The sequence below is a fragment of the Myotis daubentonii genome, chromosome 3 (genome assembly GCF_963259705.1).
Source record: "Myotis daubentonii chromosome 3, mMyoDau2.1, whole genome shotgun sequence".
NCBI lineage: Eukaryota > Metazoa > Chordata > Mammalia > Chiroptera > Vespertilionidae > Myotis > Myotis daubentonii.
In genome coordinates this window covers 86,991,883-87,016,901 of record NC_081842.1, presented here as the reverse complement: position 1 = coordinate 87,016,901, position 25,019 = coordinate 86,991,883, and the positions used below count along the sequence as shown (strand labels likewise).

Genomic DNA, 25,019 nt, shown 5'->3' with positions numbered 1-25,019 from the left:
ACACAGCAATCCAGAATGCACAATGTCCATTAGATTTCATGTTTATTTCTCCATTCTCTTAATAGTTTTGAAGAATGTAAACTAAAGTGCCCCTACAAAGTGCAATAGAAGAAATGGGTAAGGCAGGATAAATTATGTCAGGGGCCATAAGAGAAGAAAAGAAGTATTAATATATTTAGTGCTTCTTAGGGAAACTAAAGGCAAAACTATATTGTTTAATAATTTATTTTCTCATACATAAGAGAAAAACAGGTCTTTCACATTTTGATGATGTGTGCTTTAATGGGAAAATTACAGAGTTTTAGTAAAAGGGTCTACATTTAAAGTGTACACAAATCCACAGTAGGAAGTGGTATGTGCAAATACTGCATAATGATGAAGCAATATGACTCACATGTAAAAGGTGTAATATAGTGCCTATTGGAAGTTTTCTTTGCTTGAGTCCTTTTTGCACATCTGCCCTTTTTACTGACAGTCATTGACAGCTATGAGTTGCATACTGATAGAGCATTTACTAAAGTACTTTTTAATAGAATATGTGATTTTTTACCTGAAGAGGTATAATTATATTGAATATTCATGATCCCATTATTACATTGTGTTCAAATAAGATGAATAAGGGGAATCTGAACCAGTCTTAATATCAGTATATAAAAATTATACATTATTTGTTGGAAATAACATTTAGGGGTCACTGAACTAAATGTGATTTCTTAAATAGGTAAAACTACCTACAGCTTATCCTGTAAGGATGAATCTCTGTTCTAAGTTTCACAGAGTGAAACTACACAGACTCTTTTGGAAATCTACCTGACAATCTAACAACTAACAGGATAACAAACTTGTCCTTTCCTGGGCCATATGGTCCTCATTTTGTACCCTGAAGTCATTTCTTTTGATCTTCACTCAATAGCAATCGTAGCGAAAAAGAACATCTTTTCAATTCTTTCCATATAATAAAAAAGACATTCAAAAGTATTTCCACAGGGTGGTATTAGCAATATAAAGACTTACCCATATTGTATGATCTAGGGATATTTAACTCCAATTAGAGGGAAAATTGTCTCAATATCAGATCATAGTATGTCAGAATATGTCCTAGCATCCAAATTTTAACACATTTCTTAAATTCACCTATAATTCTTATTGAAATATGTTGAATATATTTTCTCATAATATATAACCTTTAAAACCTGAATAAATTAATGTATTTTGTAGCAACAAATGCAATTTTAGGGAAAATAAGTATTTTTCTAGAAAGTACCATCTTTTAAAATTTACTAAATACAAAATTTTTGGAAATTGTTTTCATATGTGTATCCTATATAATAAAAGCCTAATATGCTAAGTGGCTGGTCGTCCGGTCATCCGTTCAACCAATCAAAGCATAATATGCTACGGCCACTCAACCGCTCACTATGATGTGCACTGACCAACAGGGAGCAGACAGTCAACTGGTCGACCAATAGCTATGATGTACACTGACCACCAGGGGGCAAATGCTCTGACTAGTTGGTTAGTTTGCTCTGGGGTCTGGCTGATCAGGACTAAGTGAGATGGGCTGGACATGCCCTAGAGCCCTACCACAGTCCCTCCCCAGCTGGCCAACCTCCCGTGTCCATCCCCAGCTCCAATCATGCACCAGTGGGGTCCCTGGGCCTGGCCTGCACCCTCTTGCAATCGAGGACCCCTCGGGGGATGCCAGAGAGCCGGTTTCGGCCTGATCCCGCAAGCCAGGCCAAAGGACCTGACTAGTGCATGAATTTGTGCAGTGGGCCTCTAGTTGAAATATGAAATAGGGAAGATTGTGTCACTATGATTTTATTAACAACTTCAAATTACCATACATCAATAAATCTTTCATTGTAGAAAATTTGGTTTTCCACTTTTGACAACGATTATTTCATCCTTTTTTATAATTGATTGAATTCATTGCCTTCCACCTTTAATTTCCCAGTGATGCCCTTGCCACATAATTTATTGAGAAAATACAAGCTATCAAATGGGAAATTCTAGCAGCTAAATAGAAACTTAGTGGTGCTTACATTCACATACCTTGTTCTTCTTATCTCTAATTAGAAGAGAGGAAGTGTCCTTCTACTTGTCAGAGGCAAATCCTCTCTCTCAATCTCTCCTACATATCCTATTTCTTCCTTTCTAAAGGTTCATTATCATAGAAATATATTCTATTACATTGTTTCTCAAATTTTCCTGGTGATAAGAATAACTGGATATTAAATGAGCAACTATCCAGGTCTATCACAGGCTAGCATTTCAAAATCTCTAGGAAAGGTGGATTTAATGTGGATTTTTTTTTTTTAAAGTAAATGTTATCAGTAGGTGAATTTAAGAGATTCTGTTTGTCAACATAACCTCCATTGGTCCCACATCTCTATTAACTACTTCCTGATTTTTTTACCACCCTTCACAGCAAAGTTCTCAAAGAAAAGACTCATACACATCTAAAAATTATATATTTTTATTTCTCCAGGTAGCCTTATTGTTCCACTGCCTTTCTAATTTAGTTGCCAGCACCTATTCATTTACCCATCAGGATTAGAGCAAGTCTTGGTACCTCTTTCCCTTCCCCCACACTTTGATGTTGGTGATCATTGGATCAACACAACCTGTCTACAAACATTCTCTTCTGTATATATAACTTCCCCCCTTCTGATGTGGACCACTGCAATAGCCTTCTAATGTGCCCCTACTTCCATTCTTGCCTGTCCCAAACATCTTTTCATATAGTCTTCAGAATTTTCTTATCAAAATATGTATGATATATTGGTAACCAGTTTATAACCAATCTTGATTTCCCATTACACTTAGAAAAAATCTGGACTCATTTTGATGATTTTTTAAATTTCTTTTTTATTCATTCCCAAGAGGAAGGGAGAGGGAGAGAGAGAAACATCAATGATGAGAGAGAATCATTGATCAACTACCTCCTGCATGCCCCCTACTGGGGATTGAGTCTGCAACTCAGCCATGTACCCTGATGGAGAATTGCACCATGACCTCCTGGTTCACAGGTTGACATCCAACCACTGAGCCACACCAGCTAAGCCATTTTGATGATTTAAATAGTCATGCTTCTCCAATGTCATTTATTTTATTCAAATGCTTATTTATTCATTTTTCAATGACTATTTATTGTATGCCAATCTACTCTGTGCTAGGCATAGGTAGAATCCAAAGAACAGTGAAGAACACAAATATGGTCCTTGCCATCCTGTAGCTTTCATTGTAGAAGATGTACACTAAACAATAGGCAAGTACAGACTGGAGGAAGAAAATTGATAGATAATTGTAATAGATAATAAAGGAGCTGTTGGAAAAGAGCCTTTTGTGGAGTTAATATTGGCTGAGACCTTAAGAAAGGAAAAGAGCCATGTATATAAAGAACCCTCCCAAAAAGTAATCTTGGCATAGGAATAAGAAACTGCAGATGAGTTTGGAGGGCTCTAGGAAGTGGCAGAAGAATCACATGACAAGAGCAGTAGGGAAAGGAAAAGGCTCTAAGGTGAGCCTAAGACAGAAAATAGCAGCAGGAGCCCTAAGGTTCCCCAGGCCATGGCAAGGACATTAGGATTTGAAATTCATGAGGATTTATTAAGGCATTTGGAGGAGAGCAGTGACATAATTTGATTTACACAACTGCTTTGTGGACAGAGAGACAAAATTGTGAGAGGGGGATGGGGTCTGTGCCACTTACACTAAAATAGCTCTGTAGCCTCAGTGGCCAAGTTCTAGTTCCTTCTGAAAACCAAAGGATTTCAGATAGGAAGACAGTAGCACATGCTGTTTTCTTGTCTTAGATTCTCCTTTGCATCCATCTTCCTTCAGGCAAGAGCTTCTACATCTTATATTAACTAAGGCATCCTCTGACAACACAGTCTAGAGGTCCATATGATTATTCTTTAAAAATATATATATATATACCTGTATTGTTGAAAGTATTACCAATGTCCACTTTTCCTCCCATTAACACCCCCAACCTACACTTGTCCCTATCCCGAGGTCTTCACCAACCTATTGTCTGTGTCCATGGGTTATGTATATATTTTGTGGCTAATCTCCTCTCCTGCTGGTACTTTTATCCAGTCCTCCCTATCTCTCTCCCCTCTGACATCAGTCTGTTCTAATGCTCCATGCCTCTGGTTCTATATCATTTATTTTGTTCACTTGATTCCACATATTAGTGAAAGCATATCATATTTGTCTTTTTCTGACTTTCTTATTTCATTACCATAATAATCTCCAAGTCCATTTATGCTGCAAAGGGTAGGAGTTCCTTCTTTTTTACAGCCCTGTAGTATTCCATTGTGTAAACACAGCTTTTTTATCTACTCATGTGCTGATGTGCACTTAGGCTGTTTCCAGACCTTGGCTATTGTAAATAATGCTGCTACAAACATAGGGGTACATATATTCTTTCTGATTGGTGTTTCAGGTCTCTTAGAATATATTCCTACAAGTGGGATTGCTGGGTCAAAAGGCAGTTCCACTTTTAATTTTTTGAGGGAACTCCGTACTGTTTTCCATAGTGTCTGCACCAGTCTGCATTCCCACCAGCAGTGCACGAGGGTTCCTTTTTCTCCACATCCTCGCCAGCACTTGTTGTTCGTTGATTTATTGGTGGGAGCCATTCTGACAGGTGTGAAGTGATACTTCATTGTAGTTTTAATTTGCATTTCTCTGTTGTTTAGTGACTTTGAGCATTTTTTTCATCTATCCTTTGGCCATCTGTATGCCCTCTTGGAGAAGTGCCTAGTCAGGTCCTTTGCCCATTTTTTAATCAGATTGTGTTCCTTTTATTAAGTTGTATGAGTACTTATATATGTTGGAAATTAATCCCTTTATCAGTTTTATCATTGGCAAATACATTCTCCCATAAAGTGGGTTCCCTTTTCATTTTGTTGATGGTTTCTTTTGCTGTGCTTTTTAGTTAAATGTAGTCCTATTTGTTTACTTTTTCACTTATTTCCCTGCCATAGGAGACATATCAGCAAAAATATTGCTATGAGAGAGATGTCTGATATTTTACTGCCTATGTTTTATTCTAGGATTTTTATGGTTTTATAATTTAACATTTAAGTCTGTAATCCATTTTTAGTTTATTATTGTATATAGAATAAGTTGATGATCCAGTTTCATTTTTTTTTGTGTGTGTGTATTGTCCAATTTTCCCAACACCGTTTACACTCCATTGTATGCTCTTGCTTCCTTTGTCAAATATTACTTGACCATAAAGGCATGAGTTTATTTCTGGAGTCTCTGTTCTGTTTAATTGATCTATATGACTGTTCTTGTGCCAATACCAGGCTCTTCGATTACAATGACTTTGTAGTATAGTTTGATATCTGGTACTGTGATCCCTACAAATTTCCTTTTTTCTCTCTTAAGATTTTTAATCTATTCAGGGTCTTATTGGGTTCCATATAATTTTTAAAAAATATTTGTTCCATATCTGTAAAATATGCCATTGGTTTTTTTATTAGAAAGTACATTAAATCTATACATCATTTTAAATGTTTTGTTTCTTTTCTAGCAATCAATTAATTTTCCAAAAAGTAGAGTTGGAGAATACATGTATAAATTTGAAATTTTTATTGTATACCAATATGAAGCTACACCTTTTTATTTAGTAGTATTTAGTGCAAGGCATTATGCTAGGGCCTTTGGTGTTAGTATAGGTAACCCAATCTCCACCCTCAACAGCTTGTTTTTATATATGGAAGGAAAATAAATCTTCAAAAACACTTTAATAGTCCTCAGAATAATGAATTATTTGAGCAAAAAGACAAGATATTCAAGAATGTGAATTCAGAAAGTTTTACTGGAGTGAGCATTGTGGGACAGGGTGACTAGTGAGATGTGCAGAGTGACAGAGAACGTACCAGAGAGCGCTTCCCAGTTCTGCACATGGGGCACCCTGAGAGCAGTGCTCTTACAGACGGCAGAAGGAAGACAGACGGCGAGGCAGGTTAGCATTCTGGATGCAATTAGACTGCGTCCACAGGAAGCTAGAAGTTCACATCTCAAGCTGGGGAAAACATTAAAATTAAATCTAGGCATACAATTTAGTGTTCTCTATCTAAAGAAAACAAAAGAAGCCTCAGTCAAAACCATGTTCAGCAGGTACAGATCTCAATCTAGTAAAGCTGGCTTTCACCACTAATATATCCATTTTTATTTTTCTAAAATTATTTTATTTCTAATTAAAGCTTTCATGTTCCATGGATCATCAGTAAACTTTAATCTGTGAAGAGTGGCGAGTATTAGTTCACATAAGTTGACATTGAAATTCCCTCATTCCAATCTATTGCGTTTTATAGCTTCTCTTGACTACTTCTGTGCTGCCCTGGGGTCCAGGGATCTTTTTGAAATCTCTAAGTGCCTCAGTTTTTTAGTCCAGAAGTCACTAACTCAAATGTCTACAAGAGCCAAGAAGCTAATTGAAATGAGTGAATGCTTCCTTCATATGTAGTAGAGTATAATGGTAGCCAGTGGAGATTTCAGGCTCCTTATAAGGACACTAAAGGCCTGATGCACAAAATTCATGCACTGGGGGTGTGGGGGAGAGGTTCCTCAGCCCGACCTGCACCCTCTTGCAGTCCAGAAGCCCTTGAGGGATGCCCGGCTGACGGCATAAGCCCTCGAGCACTAAGGACATCCTTAGTGCCAGTCGTTAGCCTGGGTTCTGGCTGAGTAGCGCTCCCCCTGTAGGAGCACACTGACCACGAGGGGTCAGCTCCTGCGTTGAGCGTCTGCCCCTGGTGCTCAGTGCGCATCATAGTGACCGGACGTTCTGCCATTCAGTCAATTTGGATATTAGCCTTTTGTTATATAAGATTATAGAACCAATCAATGCCAGTGGATAGCAATCCTAAGACATCTCAGACCATTATCCTCCTGCACAGATTTCAACACAGAAAGAAAACAGTTCTCTACAAGCTTTGTAGTACAGTACCAATAACAGAGCAGAAGAGAGTTAAGAATGAAATTTAGACCACTACAGAGAATCCCAGCTGAAGGAATTAATTTTTCAGAAGTAGATAGAATGAACTATTATCAAAAGTTGCAAAAAGATGAAGGGAAACAAACAAAAAAAGACAACTGAGGAAAAAGCCTTTCAATGAAGTAATGAGGACATCAGCTTCTTTTCAGAGTATATTTTGATTTTTTTTTTTTAGAGTAATAGATGAAATGCAACATTTAAGAGGTTTTGTAATAATTGGATGATGAAAATCGCAATATGAAAATAGTGTTTTTGAGAAATTTAGAAAACATGGATATAATCATAGTGCTTATGTGTAAAAGGATAAAAATATCCCTCAGTTTTTTTAAGAATTGAAGCAATTTTTTTAAAAACTTATTGATAGAAAATAGTGCAATATAAATAAGATAAAAATGGTCTTACACCAAAAAAGTGCTCTCTTATTTTATAACAGATGCTTATTATGCATAAATCAGCTATAAGCAGAATTTATGTTTTAAAGGGATCTATTTTTGCAAGATTAGTTTTATATTTTATAATAAAGTTCCTGCTTTAAATAAATTGATTCAATTACTTTTATGAATGTAGATTACTTAAAAATTAAAAAGATTAATAAAAATGAGAGATGAAGTTGTTTCTATTCAGGTAATCAGATACTTTTTTTATTTTTGGATGTTTATCTATCGAATGAAATAGAGAAATGACTTGTTCTTTAAATCCATAGAATTTTTATACTTCAGATCACTAGATTCTTCAATACTACTATAAATTTAAGGAATACAAATTCTTGGTATACAGTATTAAACAATATATCCAATACATTTAAAATGGGGTTTTAAAAGGCAGGCAATTCATTTCATCGAATAAAGACCAAAAATATGCTAAATATATTTAGAATGAGATTCTGAAAACTCAATTCTACTTAATTTATCTGAAATGCTATTAAATATACTGTTTCATTGCATTGCTCACTGTTTGAAGAGAGTTATTTTTATTGGTAGACAAGATAAATAGAAAGTATAAGCAAAACGATTTTTTACTGTTAATGGCATTATCATTAATAAACTGCTTCTGATCTCTAAGAGTACTTAATAAATTATTTTAGAGAATAATTGCTGTTTGGCAAATATATGCTTTAAAAAAAATTGAATGACCCAAAAGCTTTCTGTTTTTCCAAATGACTTTGACCTCCAATTCTGAAACTGACAGGGTGACTTTCCTCACTGAACCTTTTGGAGGGACATAAATACATGTGAAGTACCCAGGTGATTTTTTTTTTAATCTTACCGATAAAAATAGGTAATTTTCTACTGGAAAGAATTAAAACATATACAATAGCTATAACTGCTAAGATTGTTGTCTTTAACACCTAGAGATAATTAAATACAATGACTTTACTTCTCCTTAATCTGTTATTTACATATTACTCCACTTTTGGGAGCTATACATACTCAACATTACTTTTAGTTACTGATAACAAATTAAATTTATTTAACTATAGTTGATATTTTAATGTTAGAGATAAAAAGATGAAGATCATCATACATCCACACTTTTAAAAAATGGGCAAGTACAAGATTTCCCCTTGAAATACAGTATGTGATCATTATCCTTTGAAATAATAAAAAATAACACTAAACTATAAAATGTATTGAAAAAATGTTATTATTTTAAGACAATCATAAAAGTAGAAATAATTAATATTGCTTTTTGAAATTACTCTTTGGAATTAATATAGTTCAGAAACTATTCACAACAAAAAATGCATATAAGTACAGTGGTATAGCATACATCTCCAGTATTATTACTATTTCTAGATTCAGTAAGCTTCTACTTATTCATTCAAAAATGTGTATTAACCATTATTTTAATACATGAAAAATAAAGCCCTTTTTAAACCGAAAGGAGTCTTCTTATGTTACAGAAGGATAACTGAGCATTCAATCCCCATAGTTTAGAATCCTAACGCGAAATGAAATAAGATCATTATGAGAAGATATTCTTGGGACTGGCTTTTTGATATTTGTTTCCCAGTATCTGGGACTAATTGATATGAAAGCATTTACAGATAAAATAAGAATGGATGGGAAGAAAATATAGATGTACCTGTAATGCAACAGTATGGATATCCACAAAAGAATAATTCACGAACCTAAATACAAGGAGGGAGAGAAGAAGGGAGGAAAGTTATTTTTTTGTTTCCCCTGAGCAAACATATAATTTCCATGATTTCTTTTTAATGACTGTGTTCTGCAGCCAGTAGGTACTGATTTATGAAAAGCTGTAAAAGATCAGGTGGAACTCTGCAGGACATCGTTTACAGCTGCACGGATTGAAACCTATCTAATTTGTCTAGTAAAAGTGTGAGCTCACGGTGCACATCACCCAGCCTATAAATTTCCCCTTCAGACCCAATGTCTGGGGCTGGGTCTAAAAAAACGCCAATGCCTGCAGCTGCTCAAAAAGCCCACATTCCCTTGGTGAGCATGAAGAGACATCACAGGCTCTTCACAGTGAGAGACAAATTCCTATCCATTGATAAACTCTCCAGATGTCCTCTCTGAGGAGGAAAGGAACCAATTTTATTTCAATTCCCCAGAGAAATCCTGGAAGTGGAAAAATGATACTTTGCAGGGCTGGTTAGTCTGAGGTCACTGGCATTAAAATTAGGTCATTCTCTGTCTTCCTTGCACTTTGATCCAAGTAATAAACAGAAAAGCTCGGTTGGGGTCACTCTAATCCCTAATCCTCACATCCTGTTCTATTTCGATCTGTTTATACTAATTTTCTCTAAACTCTTGTTGAGCCTGGTTATAGTGTTGAATTTTAAAATACAACCCATTTTGAATTGAGAAGAAAGAAAAACTACATTTTGCTATTAGGCATGCTTCATAAATATTCTGAATAAATGTCCTGGGGTTTGATTCTTTAGACCCACAAACCCATAAATAAAAAGTATTGCTATTCATGAGTCCAAGAGTCTACAACAGTTGACATTAGAGTCTATGTACAGCTACTGTGGAAATCCAAGCTGTGGGTTATGGTGTGTGTGTGGCGGGGGGGGGGGGGGGTGTGGGGGGCATGTCTGTAGATATTTTAATATAATATTGTCTTCTTTCTAGGTCTCATTTCATTTTTCTTATAAAATTTTCTCACATAAGATTTATTGTTATTTCTATTAATTTTGTTTACTGACTCAATGATTTTCCCAATGGATCCAATGTTATATTTAATTCTGGCTAGTGACAAAGGCTGGCCATGATGACCATGCCAAAACAACCCAAGAATATCATGCAAGTTTTGGAAATCGGGTTCCTCAAATTCTTAGAAAAAACAAAAACAAGAGATTTTCAGTTATTAAAATAAAGTTCTAAGGAACAAACAAAAACAAGGCATTTTCAATTATTAAAATTAACTGGTTTATCTTTATCTGATGAGTAATTTAAAGATTTAAAGGATTATAGAAAATTATATTATATATATGTATATATATATTCCATAAGAAAATAATTTACAAAATGTTATATTTATATTTAAATTTATATATTCCTAAAGGAAAGAAAATTAATGTTTTTTAAAATAATGCCTCTTTTGTCTCTACCTTTTTCTTAAAAAGATAACCTCTGAAGGTTAGTTAATATTAAACCATAAGACATAAACATAAATTATAAACTCCATAATTTTAAGTTTTAATTTATAATCAAAATGCTTAAAGTAGAGCCCTGGCCGGTTTGGCTCACTGGATAGAGCGTCGGCTTGGGGACTGAAGGGTCCCAGGTTCGATTCTGGTCAAGGGCACGTACCTTGGTTACAGGCACATCCACAGTGGCAGCTGATCGATGCTTCTCTCTCATCGATGTTTCTAACTCTCTATCCCTCTCCTTTCCTCTCTATAAAAAATCAACAAAATATATTTTTAAAAAATGCTTAAAGTAGAGAGGATTAAGTAGTTGATTTAGTCTAAGGGAAAGATAATTGAAAAGTCCTCCACTTTCAGCTGTCCTCCACTTCACAAATGATTCTGCCAGTGAGAGAACTAGCTACAGATCTGTATTTGCCACAGAGGATAAATATAGAGGGCAAAGCAAATTGTCACATTACTATTTTTTTCTTAAACTCAGCATTATAATTTCATTAAAATTTGACCATATTTACCAAATAGGTTTATGTATCTCCAACAAAATTCAAATAGTCAATTACATTCCTCTCATGTGTCCCCACAAGAGGGTGCATGTCTAGAGCATGATATAAAAGTTTTCAGATTTAAAAATCTTGACCTCACACTTATACATGTCTCCTGTATGTCAGGGGGTGAGTTGAAGAAATGTCATCATGGTAATAGAAATTACCCAATTAAAAATTCCTTTTAAATAATGGGTACAGTTAACATATATATAGATGTGCTTCACAGAGACATTTTCTCAGGAGAACAAAAGCTTTTACCACATATCCTAGAAGATATTCAGGGTTGGTATTCACAGGTAAAACACTATAGAGTTTATGTGTGTCTGGATGGATCATTTGCTGTTATTTCATGCTATTTCTAAAAATATTGGAATTGGTACCTTAAAAAGCTAATCTGTTTCTAAAATAATGATAAATTCATGTTAATGTATTTTTGGTTAGTTTTGTTGTCTTTTGAAAAATAATTATAAATTTTGAACTTAAAAAGCATTTCAAAAGATGGGTTTCATTTAGGCCAATTATTAATTTTCAATATATATGAAAATGTGAAGTTCTGGTTTAAAAATATTCTAATAGTCACTAACTTTAAATAATGTTTAAAGTTTTCAAGAGCTCAATGTTGACTAAATGCTACTGCAGTATCACAAAATATAAAATGTTCGGAAGAGGCAAAAATCTAAATGTACCCTCTCAGTTGTAAAATAAAAATTAGGTTATGACACTTTACAAGACAATGATACTGTCCAAAATGTCCTTGGAGACATTTGGTCCACATCAAAAAGATCCTAAAAGTTTGCTGACATATTAATTAATGCACCATGCATCCAGAGATCCCATCCTCAACTTGTCCTCTGTTCATTTTCCAAAGAAGGACTATTCTTTAAACATACTTAATATAAATCCAGCTCTTCTGCATGATTCAAACCCTTACCAGCTAAGCTACTGAGGTAAGAAGGGTAATTAACAATACTACAACAAAATTATTGGAGCAAGAAAATATGGTAGTATTTTTCATGTATTAATCCTATAGACTAAAAGTACAAATAAATATTATGGACTATTTGAACCCAGGGACCTTTCTAAGACGAAGTAATAGGACAATTGTCCACCTGGAGACTGGTTCCAGTCTCATGAGTTAAAGGAGAATTAAAGAGGTTTCTGGGAGCTGAAAAACCTACCCCAAGGGCAATTCACCAAAAGGATGCTTCTTTGAGCTCTTCTAAGGTGAAAATATGCTCTCTTCCATTTCTTTTACATCCCTTTGGTTCACCATATGACAGTTGGTAATAGATCTATGGTTAGGCCTGTAATTATATAAAACGATGCTAGAAGTTCTTCTCTTTTTAAAAAATGATTTTTATTGATTTCAGAAAAAGGAAGGGAGAAGGAGGGAGAGATAGAAACATCAATGATGAGAGAGAATCACTGATTGGCTGCCTCCTGCACACCCCCCAATATGGATGAAACCTGCAGCCAGGGCATGTGCCCTGTCCCAGAATCGAACCGGCAACCTCTTGGTGCGTGGGTCAACACTCAACCACTGATCCACAATGGCTGGGCTAGAAAGTCTTCTTAATGCTAATTATATTGTGCAATGCAAATCACAGTAACAGTCAATTAATTTCTCTCTTTTTTTAATTTTATTAAATTTATTGGGATGACATTGATTAATAAGATTATATTGGTTTCAAGTGTACAATTCTAATAATACATTATACGTATATTGCATTGTGTGTTTACCACCTAAAGTTAAGTCTGCTTCCATCACTATATATTTAACACTCTTTACCCTCCTCTATCTCTCCTATAACCCCCTATCACTTTGGTAACCACCGTACTGTTCTCTATGTCTATGAGTTTTTGTTTTTTTGTCTTGTTGGTTACTTTCTATTTTAGATCCCACATATGAGTGAAATCATATCATATTTAGTGACATAAGTAGGATGAAAAAGTCTCTCTCTTTTTATTATTCATTAATCCATTATCTCTCTCGATAGATAGATAGATAGATAGATAGATAGATAGATAGATAGATAGATAGATAGATAATGAATATATATATACTATATATATATATACACACACACACATATATACTGTATATATATATATTGAACTCTACATATACAAGCATAACTCAATATATATAATGAACTCTCCTTTTGGTGTTGTCACACATGCAATGATTTCATTTATTACTCATCACTGCTTTCCACTCTTTTTGTTAGTTTTAATGACATTTGTGACATTATTTAAATCTGTGCTGACTTTGTGTCTTGCTATAAGTATAGTTTATGTTGTCCAAACTGTCGTTTAGGCAGGCAGTAACCTGAACAACGGTCAGGAATTAATATGGAAAACCAAACCCATCATTAAAGTAGACAATAACTTATTCAGTGCATCATGTTTGTAATAATTGTATCCTAAATTAAGATCATCTTTGCTAATGGTTAAATGAATTAAATTAGTAAAGTATGTATGGACATATTTATGCATTTCATTGGCCAAGTTTCAGTGATTTAAAAAGGTGTCAAATCTTGATATTCAGAAACTCTGTTGACTCCTGTCCTCTCTCCCTTTGATATTTACTTTTCTTGCAGGCCATCAAACCTTCTTCTGGACCAAAGCAATGTCGACATCACTACCTTCCGCACAACAAATGACTGGCTTAATGGTGTTCGAACAGCACAGTGCAAAGAAATCTTCACAGGCGTGGAATACAGTTCTTGTGACACCATAGCCAAGATTTCTACAGAGTAAGAAAAAGTTTTTAAGAAGACTGAATGATTCTAAACTTTCTACTGAGCATACATGTTTTGGATTAATGTGTTATAAATATTAGTTGAACCTCTGAGTTACTTACTGTTCCCTGTAACCACTGAACTGGTTCCTGGGTCTCTCTCTTTATGAATAACACCTTTTGGGTTTATGTGTATTGGTGTGTCTTCTTCCTTCAGTTAGACCAACAGATACACAGACCCAAGCCCTTAATTAAAAACATGAGCAGATAGGGCATGATGATTTTGTGTTTTCTGTTACTTTTAACAAAACCTAGTTTCTGTGGAAATGGAAAATAAAAATTTAAGTGGGTAAGCTGGTATACAGGGAGACATGCTAAAGTCAGAAGCAGCTTTCACAGCTGCTAAATAAGCATATCACCATCTATGATTGAGTCTATGAAGGATTTCATCTTTGCAAATGAAGTTACAAATAAGTTTAAGGTATTACTTTATTGTTTTCCTTAAAAAGCTTATATTCAGCTTGGAAAAACAATATAAATAATATATATGGTTTGATGTGTTAAAAGGCAATAATAATTAAATATAATATGATGAATTTCTTAGACAGAGATCTTTGGATAATAGCAATTCTTTGGCTGGGGAAACACATGGGCTTAACGGAAGGGGGTTTACCATGTGAAACCAATGACTAGTCAATAACCATTATCTTTGTTCACAAGCTATGATAACTGGGAGCTGGCAGTGAAGAACTAGAAGCCATATTCTTTTCTCTGTGAGTGAGAGTCAATTTACTTCATTTCTTAATGTAACCCACATCATTCTTTTCTTTTTCTGCACAGTGACTTTTGCTGCCTTCCCATGACCCTACATAAAAATGGCTTTCTCAGCCCTCAGTCATGCAATCTTAGTTTGCTACTCAACTGACTAGGGCCCAACTCTCTTAACCCCAAGCCCTCAAAAGAAAATTTGGATGGGCTCAGTGCTACTTGTATATGACACCTTCAAAGTCATATGTTTTTCATCATAAAACTATTTCTGTTCAAAAGAGGTGAAGTAAGATGGCATGAACTTGGCTCTAGGAGCCTTTTTCTGAGGGTAAAATAGAGAACTGTTCCAAAAGAAAAAGTTTTTGTGTTGGCCAGATACACCAACTTATACATAGTTTTGTAGCTGTACAGTTTGTTTGCAAACTGTGTCCATCTTTGTTTCAGAATCTTATATCTTTCATCTTTGTCTCTTAAAACAATCTCTTTGTTGCCCTCTATTTCCTTTACGTTAACCTCTCCTACCAACATTTGAATATTTAAATGTTGTTGAATATTTGACTATTGTTGAATATTTAAATATTGTTGAATATTTAAAACTTTTATTATCATCTTGTCAATCATTTAAACAAAGCCAATGTGGAGAGCTACAGATGAGCTATCAAAAAGGAATGTGCAGTGCAATTAGTAGAGATATAAGTGCCTAGTAAGTAGGTAAAGACGTTGATCATTCATGGCATAATATTCCAATCAGAAACACAACAAGTCACAAAAGGACCTCATTTGTTACTATGGAAGAGGAGAATTGTTCTGAAGAAATAAGCTTATTCTAGTCTATTTAACCTGTGTTGGTATTCCTGTTTAAAGGGAAATTCACTGTTTATTGAATAGACTTCTGACTCAATTTGCAACACGCTTTGACTTTCAGTAGTGGTTATTTTGATCATACGCAATCACAGGATATAGTAATATATTTAAATATTTTAATTCTTATTTTATTAATATAAACAGTTGGGGTTATGATATACAAGACACCTGCTTTGGGGCACAGAAGCATAGGGGAGAGCAAACACAGTTGAATATTTCCGCACCATTGCCAGATTTTCAAAGGCAACATTTTATAAATGTGTATTTTCAATAAAATATCAACACTTAATAACTTTTAAATAATGAAGTGGATGAGGAAGAACATTGTTAATATGATTAACTGCCAGCTCACAATTTAAATATAGTCAGACATTGTAAGTTGTGAATATGTTAAGAAAGCTATTTGCTTAAAAAGGTGAAGTGGCAGCATTTGTTACATTTCCAATTGAGAAATATATTTGTCTCAACCATACAGTGTTGGACAGAAAGCTCTTTTTTGCTGGTTAGAATGTTTTCACTTGATAGTTATTATTATTATTTAAACAATATGTACGTTCAAGATGAAAACGGACTTTCCTGAGACTCAACTCTTTCAGGTTTGTTCTTCAAACTGAGTCACATGGTTTCAGATCTCTCTGCATTTCAAACTCCACAGTTATCTTTCTTCTGTCCTTTCTCCTGAACTCAGGAGCAAGATAGAATTAAGATCTATTGGCCTGAAATTCCTTGAAAAGAATTATTTCTTAGATCTCAGTGTGGTGTACCTCCTGCCCATAGTTTATACTACAAAAATTAGAATTAAAAAAACAACATTTAATACACTAATTATTTGGGGAATTCTAATGAGGCAACATTGATATTTTAAATCCTTTAAAATATTTAACCCAGTATTTCATCCTTTTTTCAGTCTTAAGTTTATTGTTTGAATTTGATTTCTTTCAATCCTTATTTTCTTTGTGCCATTCATACTCAATTAAGAAATTATTCCCTTGATTAAATAACTCCAGAGAGTCTTCTAAAATAAGATAGTGATAACTAAAAAAAAGGACATTAAATTATTTTTTCTATCCATGCTATCAAGTCACAGAAAAAGTTCAATGGGGCTTCAAAATTAAATATTAACTTATTTCAGTTAGTTCAGGATTTCATTTACAGCAAGCTACTCAAGTCATTTCATATTCAGATGAAATCCAGAAAATATGCAATTTAATTCAGTATATATAACATATTTTTAAAAATATTATTTAATACCATAAGATAGATTTCAGAAGGTTAAGGTAAGAAGGGAAGAGAGAATGAGAAAGGGGGTAAAAGTGACCATAGACTCTGGAGAGAGAATAAAGTGTGTGTAATGAATATTAGGCAGATTCATTGCAACATGTCATTATCCTGTACTCTTGGAGGCCATTTTCCAAGTGTCATCACCTATCCTTTTGCCTTTGAAGTACCATATAGCTCATTAACCTCTGGTCTCAATCTTGAGTTGACCTGTGGTCTTGAACTTATCCACTGCCCTTCTGAACAGGGCATGTGGGGAGTGTTATTGAGACTATAGCAGCTGTATGTTTAGAACAATTTTGTACATGGCAAGGTGGTGGGTAGAAGACATTATGGAGGAGGTAGAGAGAGTGGAGAGTCCATAAAAAACCCAAGCTGAAGCAGAACTTAAAGGGATTATTGCTTTAATTCTCTTTTCCAATATAATCCTTGGCATTAAACATAGAATTATGTTTATTATTAAAATGCTGCTTATATTGGGTTCTGAGACATGGAATCTTAAAGTTTTATGAAGATTTCTTGAGGCATGAGCTTGGAACATACAGTCCTTCCTACTGAATCAAGAGCCCCAGAGTTGGGCTAGCCTTTCAGAGAGTTCTGTGAATGCTCAGCATCTGATTTTTACCTGGCTGCTGAGGTCCAGGTGCTCCAGAGGGAGGTCAGAGCCAAGAGCCAAGAGCATGGCACTGTGTCATATTATTCTTTCATTGTGCTTAAATTTCTCAAAGTGCTCAGGAAATTAGTATTCGACCTTGAAACATTCTTTTTTTCCTGCTATCCATTATTATCTTTTTTGAGCTTTTAAAAAAAGAGAAAAGGAAGAGATAAATATTAGCGAGTCATAAAAATATGATATAGAATTGGAAGAAAGATGTTAAAAGAAATACAAAAAGAGACAGGATCTATTGATTTGTACACATATATTTATATCTGCCTTGTTTTCTGGCTGTATATTCATAACCTGACTTTGAAATAATTTGGAGACTAGGATGGAAATGTTTGTTGCTCATTTTGAAGGTATATAAAGGTATATAAAGAATCAAAATCCCCCATAGAATGCATTTTCTTTCATCAGTGGGGATCAATGCAAACAGCTTATATTCTCTAAGTGAAAGTTTCATTATCCACAGTTACATGAAGAGTGACAAGTTTGATGTCACTTCCCACTAGCCTTCCTGGTGAAGCAAGGCAGCTGAAGAGTATGATCAGAGAGGACCTTGGGAAAAACACAAGGTGTCCATAGAAAACTTGTCAGCCCCTTGAATGGCATCAGGGTGGTGACCTGTAGATCATCAGAAACTTCATTGCCAGCTCAGGTGATAGGCATGCAACCAGTCTTGGTTAATTTTATGCAGGAAATAATTATCATCTAAATTGTTTCTTAAATTGTTACCTATTTTCTACTTGTCCAGCTTTACTGCTTGGGAACTCATTTCTTAAGGAATCATTAGTCCATTACTATGTAGTTGAAGTTGAAAGTCCCAATTTCTCATTCTTTTCTTTCGGGTCAATATAAAGGTGCCCATGTGCTCGCGAGCATGTGTGTGTGTGTGTGCGTGTGTGTGCGTGTGCGTGTGTGTGTGTCTGTGTGTGTGTTTTCTTCTTAACATTCTCAATTTGCCTGGGTCTCTTTGATAAGTGATACTTTACTCTTCTATCAATTTCCCCAGATAATTGTATTTTGGGCTATTGATTTATTCTTTGGTAAGAATATATTGAGCCCCTACTAAATGATAACCATTATTCAGAGTGTGGTTGATAAGGAGAGTACAAAACCAACAAGAATGCCTATTCATATGAAATTCACATTCTTGTGGAGTAAAATAGAGAATTAAGAAAATAAATCAGAAAGAAAGGTAGTATGCTGAACAGCAAAAATGTTTGGAAGAAAATGAAACAAGAAAATAAAATATGAAGTGGAGGTATGAATATAGAGAGGTTTTACAATATTAAATAGAAGGGTCAGGAAGATCTCATGAGATGGGAGGTTTGAGTCAATATCTGAAAGAGGTGAATATATGAAATAATTACTTGAGTCAAGACTATTTAATTAATGATTTGCTCATGTTCATATAACATTTTTTTCTTAATGACTTTTTTTGTTCTATAATCTTCATTTTATGTCTGGTTTCTGAGTTTAAACTATTTTAAATTTAGTAACTTTGATAGAAATCAATTCTTATAGTTTTTTCTACTTTTAAGAAATTGTTCCAGTTATCTATGGCTGACAACAAACTGTTTTAAAACTTAAAGACCAAACAACAATTTTCTTGCATATCACAATGCCATGGGTTATAAATTTGGACAGAGCTAGACAGGCAGGTCTTCTGCTGTAGTGTCAGCGCTGACTGAAGTATTCATCAACAGGAATATGGCCTTGTCTGGAGGGCTGGAGATGGTTTCATTCCTGCCACATGGTGCACATGGCTACATAGCGGAGACTGCAGGCTAAGTACTTTCAGCTGGCCTCTCCAATGTCTCAGGGTAGTTAGACTTCATATATGGCACTTTGAGGCCCAGAGAGAGTGTCCCAAGGGAAAAGAAGTTGAATCTGGCACTTTCTGAATACCCGAGTGTAGAAAGTGATAGAGTGTCACTTCTGACATACTCTGTCAATTAAAGTAGTCCTGGAGCTGGCCCAGATTCAAGGGAATGGGATAATGCCCCTACAAAGAATACATGACCATCTATATCAGTGTCCTAGGGCTGTCATAGCAAATTACCACAAAGGTATTGGCTTAAACAACCAAAATTTGTTTTCTCACATTTCTGGAGTCCAGAAGTCAGAAATCAAGATGTTAGCAGGGCTACAAGTCCCTAAGGGCAAATCCTTCCTTACTTCTTCCGGCTTCTGGCGAATCCCAGCATTCCTTGGTTTATGGCAACATAACTCCAATCTCTGCTTCCATCTACCCATGTATCTCTTCTTTGTCACTGTATGTCCTTTTCTGACTCTAATAAGAATAGTCTCACTAGATTTAGAGTCCACCCTAACCCAGTATTATCTCATCTTGATCTTTGTCTTAATTACATACACCAAGAGCCTATTGTAGTTTTGGGTGGACATAAATTTTGAGGGGACACTATTGAACCCATTTATATAACATTTATATTCTTCTACAATATTAGAGGTGAAATGGCCAGGATACTATTTATGGATGATGTAAACATAAAAATTATGTCCAAACCACTAAGATGGATGATTTTGCAAGCTTTGTTAACTGAAAATCTCATGCTTACATATTATCCAGGAAAGCATGATTCTCACCAAATATTTTATTTTTTTTTACAGTGACATGAAAAAGGTTGGTGTCACTGTGGTTGGGCCACAGAAGAAGATCATCAGTAGCATTAAAGCTCTAGAAACACAATCAAAGAATGGTCCAGTTCCAGTGTAAAGGGCTATTTCTCAAAGGGAGTGGTGGCTGTGGAAGATGTAGCATCACTCTGCAGACAGATGATAATGCGGGAGATACTGGTGGAAGTTTCAAGCCCTATAAGACACTCATATATGAGTACAAATGCCTTAAAATGGAATTAAAAACTCTTTATTTTCCCATATCATTAAGTGGATTGGTGGGTGGGTGTTATTTTGTTTTGCAATTGATTTTTTATATTAGTTGATGGATGAAATTAAAATTCTTCAGCATGAAATGACGAAGAGCTAGCCTAGAGCCATGGATCATATACTGACTATTATAAAAGCAAAACAAGTGAAATAACAAAATGAACATAATGGCTCTGTTCACTACTAGCCACAAAGGAAAAGACTTGTGATATTTTTCTACACAGAAGAAATCTGTAACAGGTATTTTTTTTTTCTTTAAAAGCAAGAAAAACAGAGGAATTTATACCTCAAACTATCTGGCCATATTTACTACCTTTTCATTGCATTATTCTCTTTTATCTGTTAAAAAGCATATAAAGTTTGTAGCTGTTTTAAGTACCATACACTTATAATTATTAGCTTTGTTAAGTATTATCATGTAAAATGTGTCTTAATTTTGAAGAAAAGTACATATTTATTTTCTTTCTAATTGTTTTTATTGTTTTCTATTTATGCCTCAATGATTTAATTTGGATTTGTTACAGCCAAGTGCCAAATGCTCTCTCAAATTGTCAGCAGTAGGAAACATGGAAAACTAAACATAGGGAATGATGGGTTTCTTTCCAGATTTTCAAAACATCCATGTATATATAGAAACCAAATCAACTTCCCTGTTCATTCACTAACCAAATCTCTCACAGTCTGAATTATCTCACATATTTTTGTCTCTCCATTTAGTATAAACTATATGCTCCTAATTTAGTGTAATATACTGGCTTGTAAGTAATGGGTTCTCAATGGCATACCTGCCCTATTCTGGTGTTTAGGAAACCATTCATTGGTAAAGAAGCTAAGTTAGAGCTCCTAAATAGAGAATAGCTACACTGTAAATAATTGGAATCCTATTTCAATTGCTGCATTAATTGGCAACACAGCCTGTTGGCCAATGCATAAGTAAAAAGCAATCACTTTCTGGCAGGCTCTGAAATGTCACTCAATATCTTAGCTTATAATTGCTGAGCTGTTTTTAGCTAATGATTATAACTAAACTACTCATCTGAATCATGGGAGTTTAGTTTAATTAACTAAACTTTGTAATAATCTATAGCAGGTATTGTTATCTTAAAGAGTCTTTCACTGAAATGCACCTGTTGTAATGTTGGTGTATAAATTAGAAGCATTAAACTACTTTACATAAACAGTTTATTTTTGAAATACATAAAATGGTTATCTAGCAAATGATACAAAATCTGTAGGCAGTGGAGAGATCTCTCATTGTGGGAACTTAGACTTACTATTTCATAAAGGTCAAATATGAGCATAATCAGTAATATTTGAAAAGCTGTACCTGGTATAGATCTAGCCACTAAAACATTCTATCTATATCTTCTAATGCTGATATGATCACTTTATGAGGATAATAAATGCATATGTCATAAGAATACAATGGATAAAACAATACTGCAAACTTTATGTTTTTATGCAAAATGGAACATTATATAGCTTACAATCAGATCAAAATTCACAAGTGCTAATATGTTGTAAGTTTACTGTAATAAGGCTTAGGTTGTGTTCCTTCACATATGAGATTATTTCTTAAATTTGGCAATAATCCTTACAGTCAAATCATCCAACTAGAATTTTATATTGGATATATAAGAGCATGAATTTTTATAAAGTTATATGCAATGATAACATTAATTACAAATTTAACTTAAGCCTAGAAGCAGCTAAAACCATTTTTATGTTGTGGAATGTTAGACTGAAACCTAATTCTGGCTTTAATCTCATTTTATCCCAAACAAGCATTTACTTTTGTATTCTGAGCATACTCAATGAAATCTGTGCATTTCATGAACTAATAGAAGTTGAGGATTGTTATTTTGGCTATGGTTTCCATTTGAAAGCAGAAGTCATAGACACAGTATATTGCTCTTCATTTTGTTCACTATTTTTCTACCCGACCTCTTATACATTTACTTTACACAATTCTTATCCTGTACATATGTAAACATAACAGTATACGATTCTTAACTGTGCAGTAGAGGTACTAGATGCTGGTGGCCATCTCTTTGTACAGGAACTGCATTGACTTTCCATAAACATGAAACCATATCTCCATACAATGATATGTATCATATTATCTGTTTTGTATCGTAAACTTGATTTACATATATTATTTATTTCTGGTACCTTGCCCAGGTTATTCTGTACTAAGTATCAACAAAACCATGTATAAATGTGATATGATTGAAAATATGTACTTACTTTAAACTTGTCTTTTCAAAACATTACTCATTTAGTTTATGTTGTACAATGTAGATGGCCTCTTACTAATGTAAAATGATTTGTAGTGGGAACATTTATATTTTTATAATAAACATAATGAAAATATTTTTTACAGATTGAAATACAGAAGTGGTCTTTGAAACTTTTAAATATATTATTAAAATTTGTGCTTATTTAAACAACAAAATAATGAAATTTATATAAGTCATGAAGAATGTGCTTCTGTTTCTTTTTTCTCCTTTAGTGAGGAGGGATTCATGTTATGCTCCTGGATGTAGTGGGTGTGGTTATGTGGAATCATTGACCCAAAGGGTTTAGAGGTGTCAGAGTAGGTTATGTCAAAAAGCAAGAGTATCACTTATGAAAAAAGGAAGGAATTCTGAACAGGCTAAATAAAACAAATAAAAAAGAAACAACCACAATTTCAGAAAACACTCTAAAAAACACCTCATACTTTGTAGAAAGTAGGTAACTAGTCAAAGTACTGCATCTACTTAAAGAAAAACCATTGTACATGAAAACCCAAAAGCTAACTCACAATGTAAGGCCAGATAACACCTGTGATCCACATTTCCATAGTGGTGGAAATAGGTAAGGAAAGATCAAAAAATGTCAGATTTGAGGTTACCTTGAAGGAGAAATAGCATTTGAAAATGTTGAGAAGAGGCAAAGATAATATGTAAGCAGATTAACTAAGTAAAAGAAAATAGGTAAAGAAGAACATATTTATTCATTTAATAAAGATACATTATGCACTCAGATGAGACAGGTGCTTTGCTATCACCATTTACAAGTTACCAAATCTTTGCAGCAATCCTGTGAAGAGATCCCTTTTAGTAGATGATGGAATCAAGTTGTGGAATTCTTCCCAAGGTCACCCCAGTGAATAGAAAAGAAAGTTACTTGAAATTAGAGTCTTCTTACTCTGTGTTCTTTCCATAATATAATGGCTACTGTAATCCAAAAATTATCTGGAGCCAGTGCCAGTGGCTATTTGCAAAAGTGATTTGGGGGAAAACTGTGGGATAAGTAGAACAAATGATATTGGAAATCTGTTTTGGTGTTGGAGGCATGAAGCTATGCACTTACTCTAGAGCAGTGATTTTCAACCTGTGTCCCAAGGCAGGCACACTGGTGAACCACAGAACTTTTAAAATACGTAATACCTGCCCTGGTGGGTGGCTCAGTTGGTTGGAACATTGTCTCATACACCAGAAAACTTGTGGGTTCCATTCCGTACCAGGCACATACCTGGGTTGTGGTTTCGATCCTGATTGGGAGGCAACCTATCAATGTTTCTCTCTCTCTCTCTCTCTCTCTCTCTCTCTCTCTCTCTCTCTCTCTCTCGCTGTTACTCTCTCACTCTCACTCTCTCTCTCTCTCTCCCTTCCTCTCTCTCTAAGCTCAATAAATTTATCCTCAGGTGAGGATTTTAAAAAATAACATGCAATACCTGACTATTTAGTCAGGGACAATGACCTATTTTCTCTTAGATTGTCAAATAAAAAGTGACAACAGCCAACATAAAAATAGCCATCCAGTATAAATGAATCAAAATTATACCTGTTTTTTGTTATATCAGTAAAAAATATAATATATATTTTAGTGTGCTGAAGAATTTTAGTAATTAGTTTATGTGTGCCATGAGATGAAAAAGGTCGAAAATTGCTGCTCTGGGGTGGTGGTAATAGTATTGGAAAAGTGGAATAGATGCATAGACACATGAAGAAGGGAGAGTTAACAGGACTTGCCAATTTGACATGATTATTGTTCAAAAGGTAGGAATCAAAGTAAACCATAAAATATAGGTTCTGGGTATTTTGGGGAATAATGGCACCACTAGTAGAAGTAGAGAATAAGGAGAAGTTAATTTAACATTATGAACTTGCTAAATTGATGGTGTTAGCCAAACCTGAATAAGTTAATAGATATATTTGAATTTTTTTCCTTTAGCTCTAAACTCAATGTTTCTCTCTCTCTCTCTCTCTCTCTCTCTCTCTCTCTCTCTCTCTCTCTCTTTCTCTCTCTCCCTCCTTTCTTCCCTCTCCCTCTCCCCTCCACCTTCCTCTGTCTCTAAACTCAATAAACAACAAAAAAAAATAAAGAAAAAGATAAAATTCAAAGGTAAAAGGTGCATTTGACACTATGTAAAGATCTAGATCTAGATAGATAGATAGATAGATAGATAGATAGATAGATAGATAGATAGATAGATAGATAGATATAGATATATACTAATAAAATGGTAATATGCCAATTAGACCAGGAGACCTTCCAGACATCCTTCTGGACAAAGCCATGGTGGCAGGGCCGAGGCAGAGGCAGGTTTGGGGCGATTATGTAGGTGG

The 25,019-nt window shown here is 34.5% G+C and overlaps 1 protein-coding gene across 1 annotated transcript in view; it reads left to right on the top strand.

The window, feature by feature from the left end:
* EPHA3 (EPH receptor A3) overlaps window positions 1-22,783 on the top strand; it is a 373,137-nt gene extending 350,354 nt beyond the window's left edge. Inside the window, exons 17-18 of the mRNA XM_059688051.1 lie at window positions 13,786-13,941; window positions 20,128-22,783. Coding sequence (XP_059544034.1) covers window positions 13,786-13,941; window positions 20,128-20,233 — 262 coding nt within the window. The 3' untranslated portion in view covers window positions 20,234-22,783. The remainder of the gene's footprint in view (window positions 1-13,785; window positions 13,942-20,127) is intronic.
* The last annotated feature ends 2,236 nt before the right edge of the window (window positions 22,784-25,019 follow it).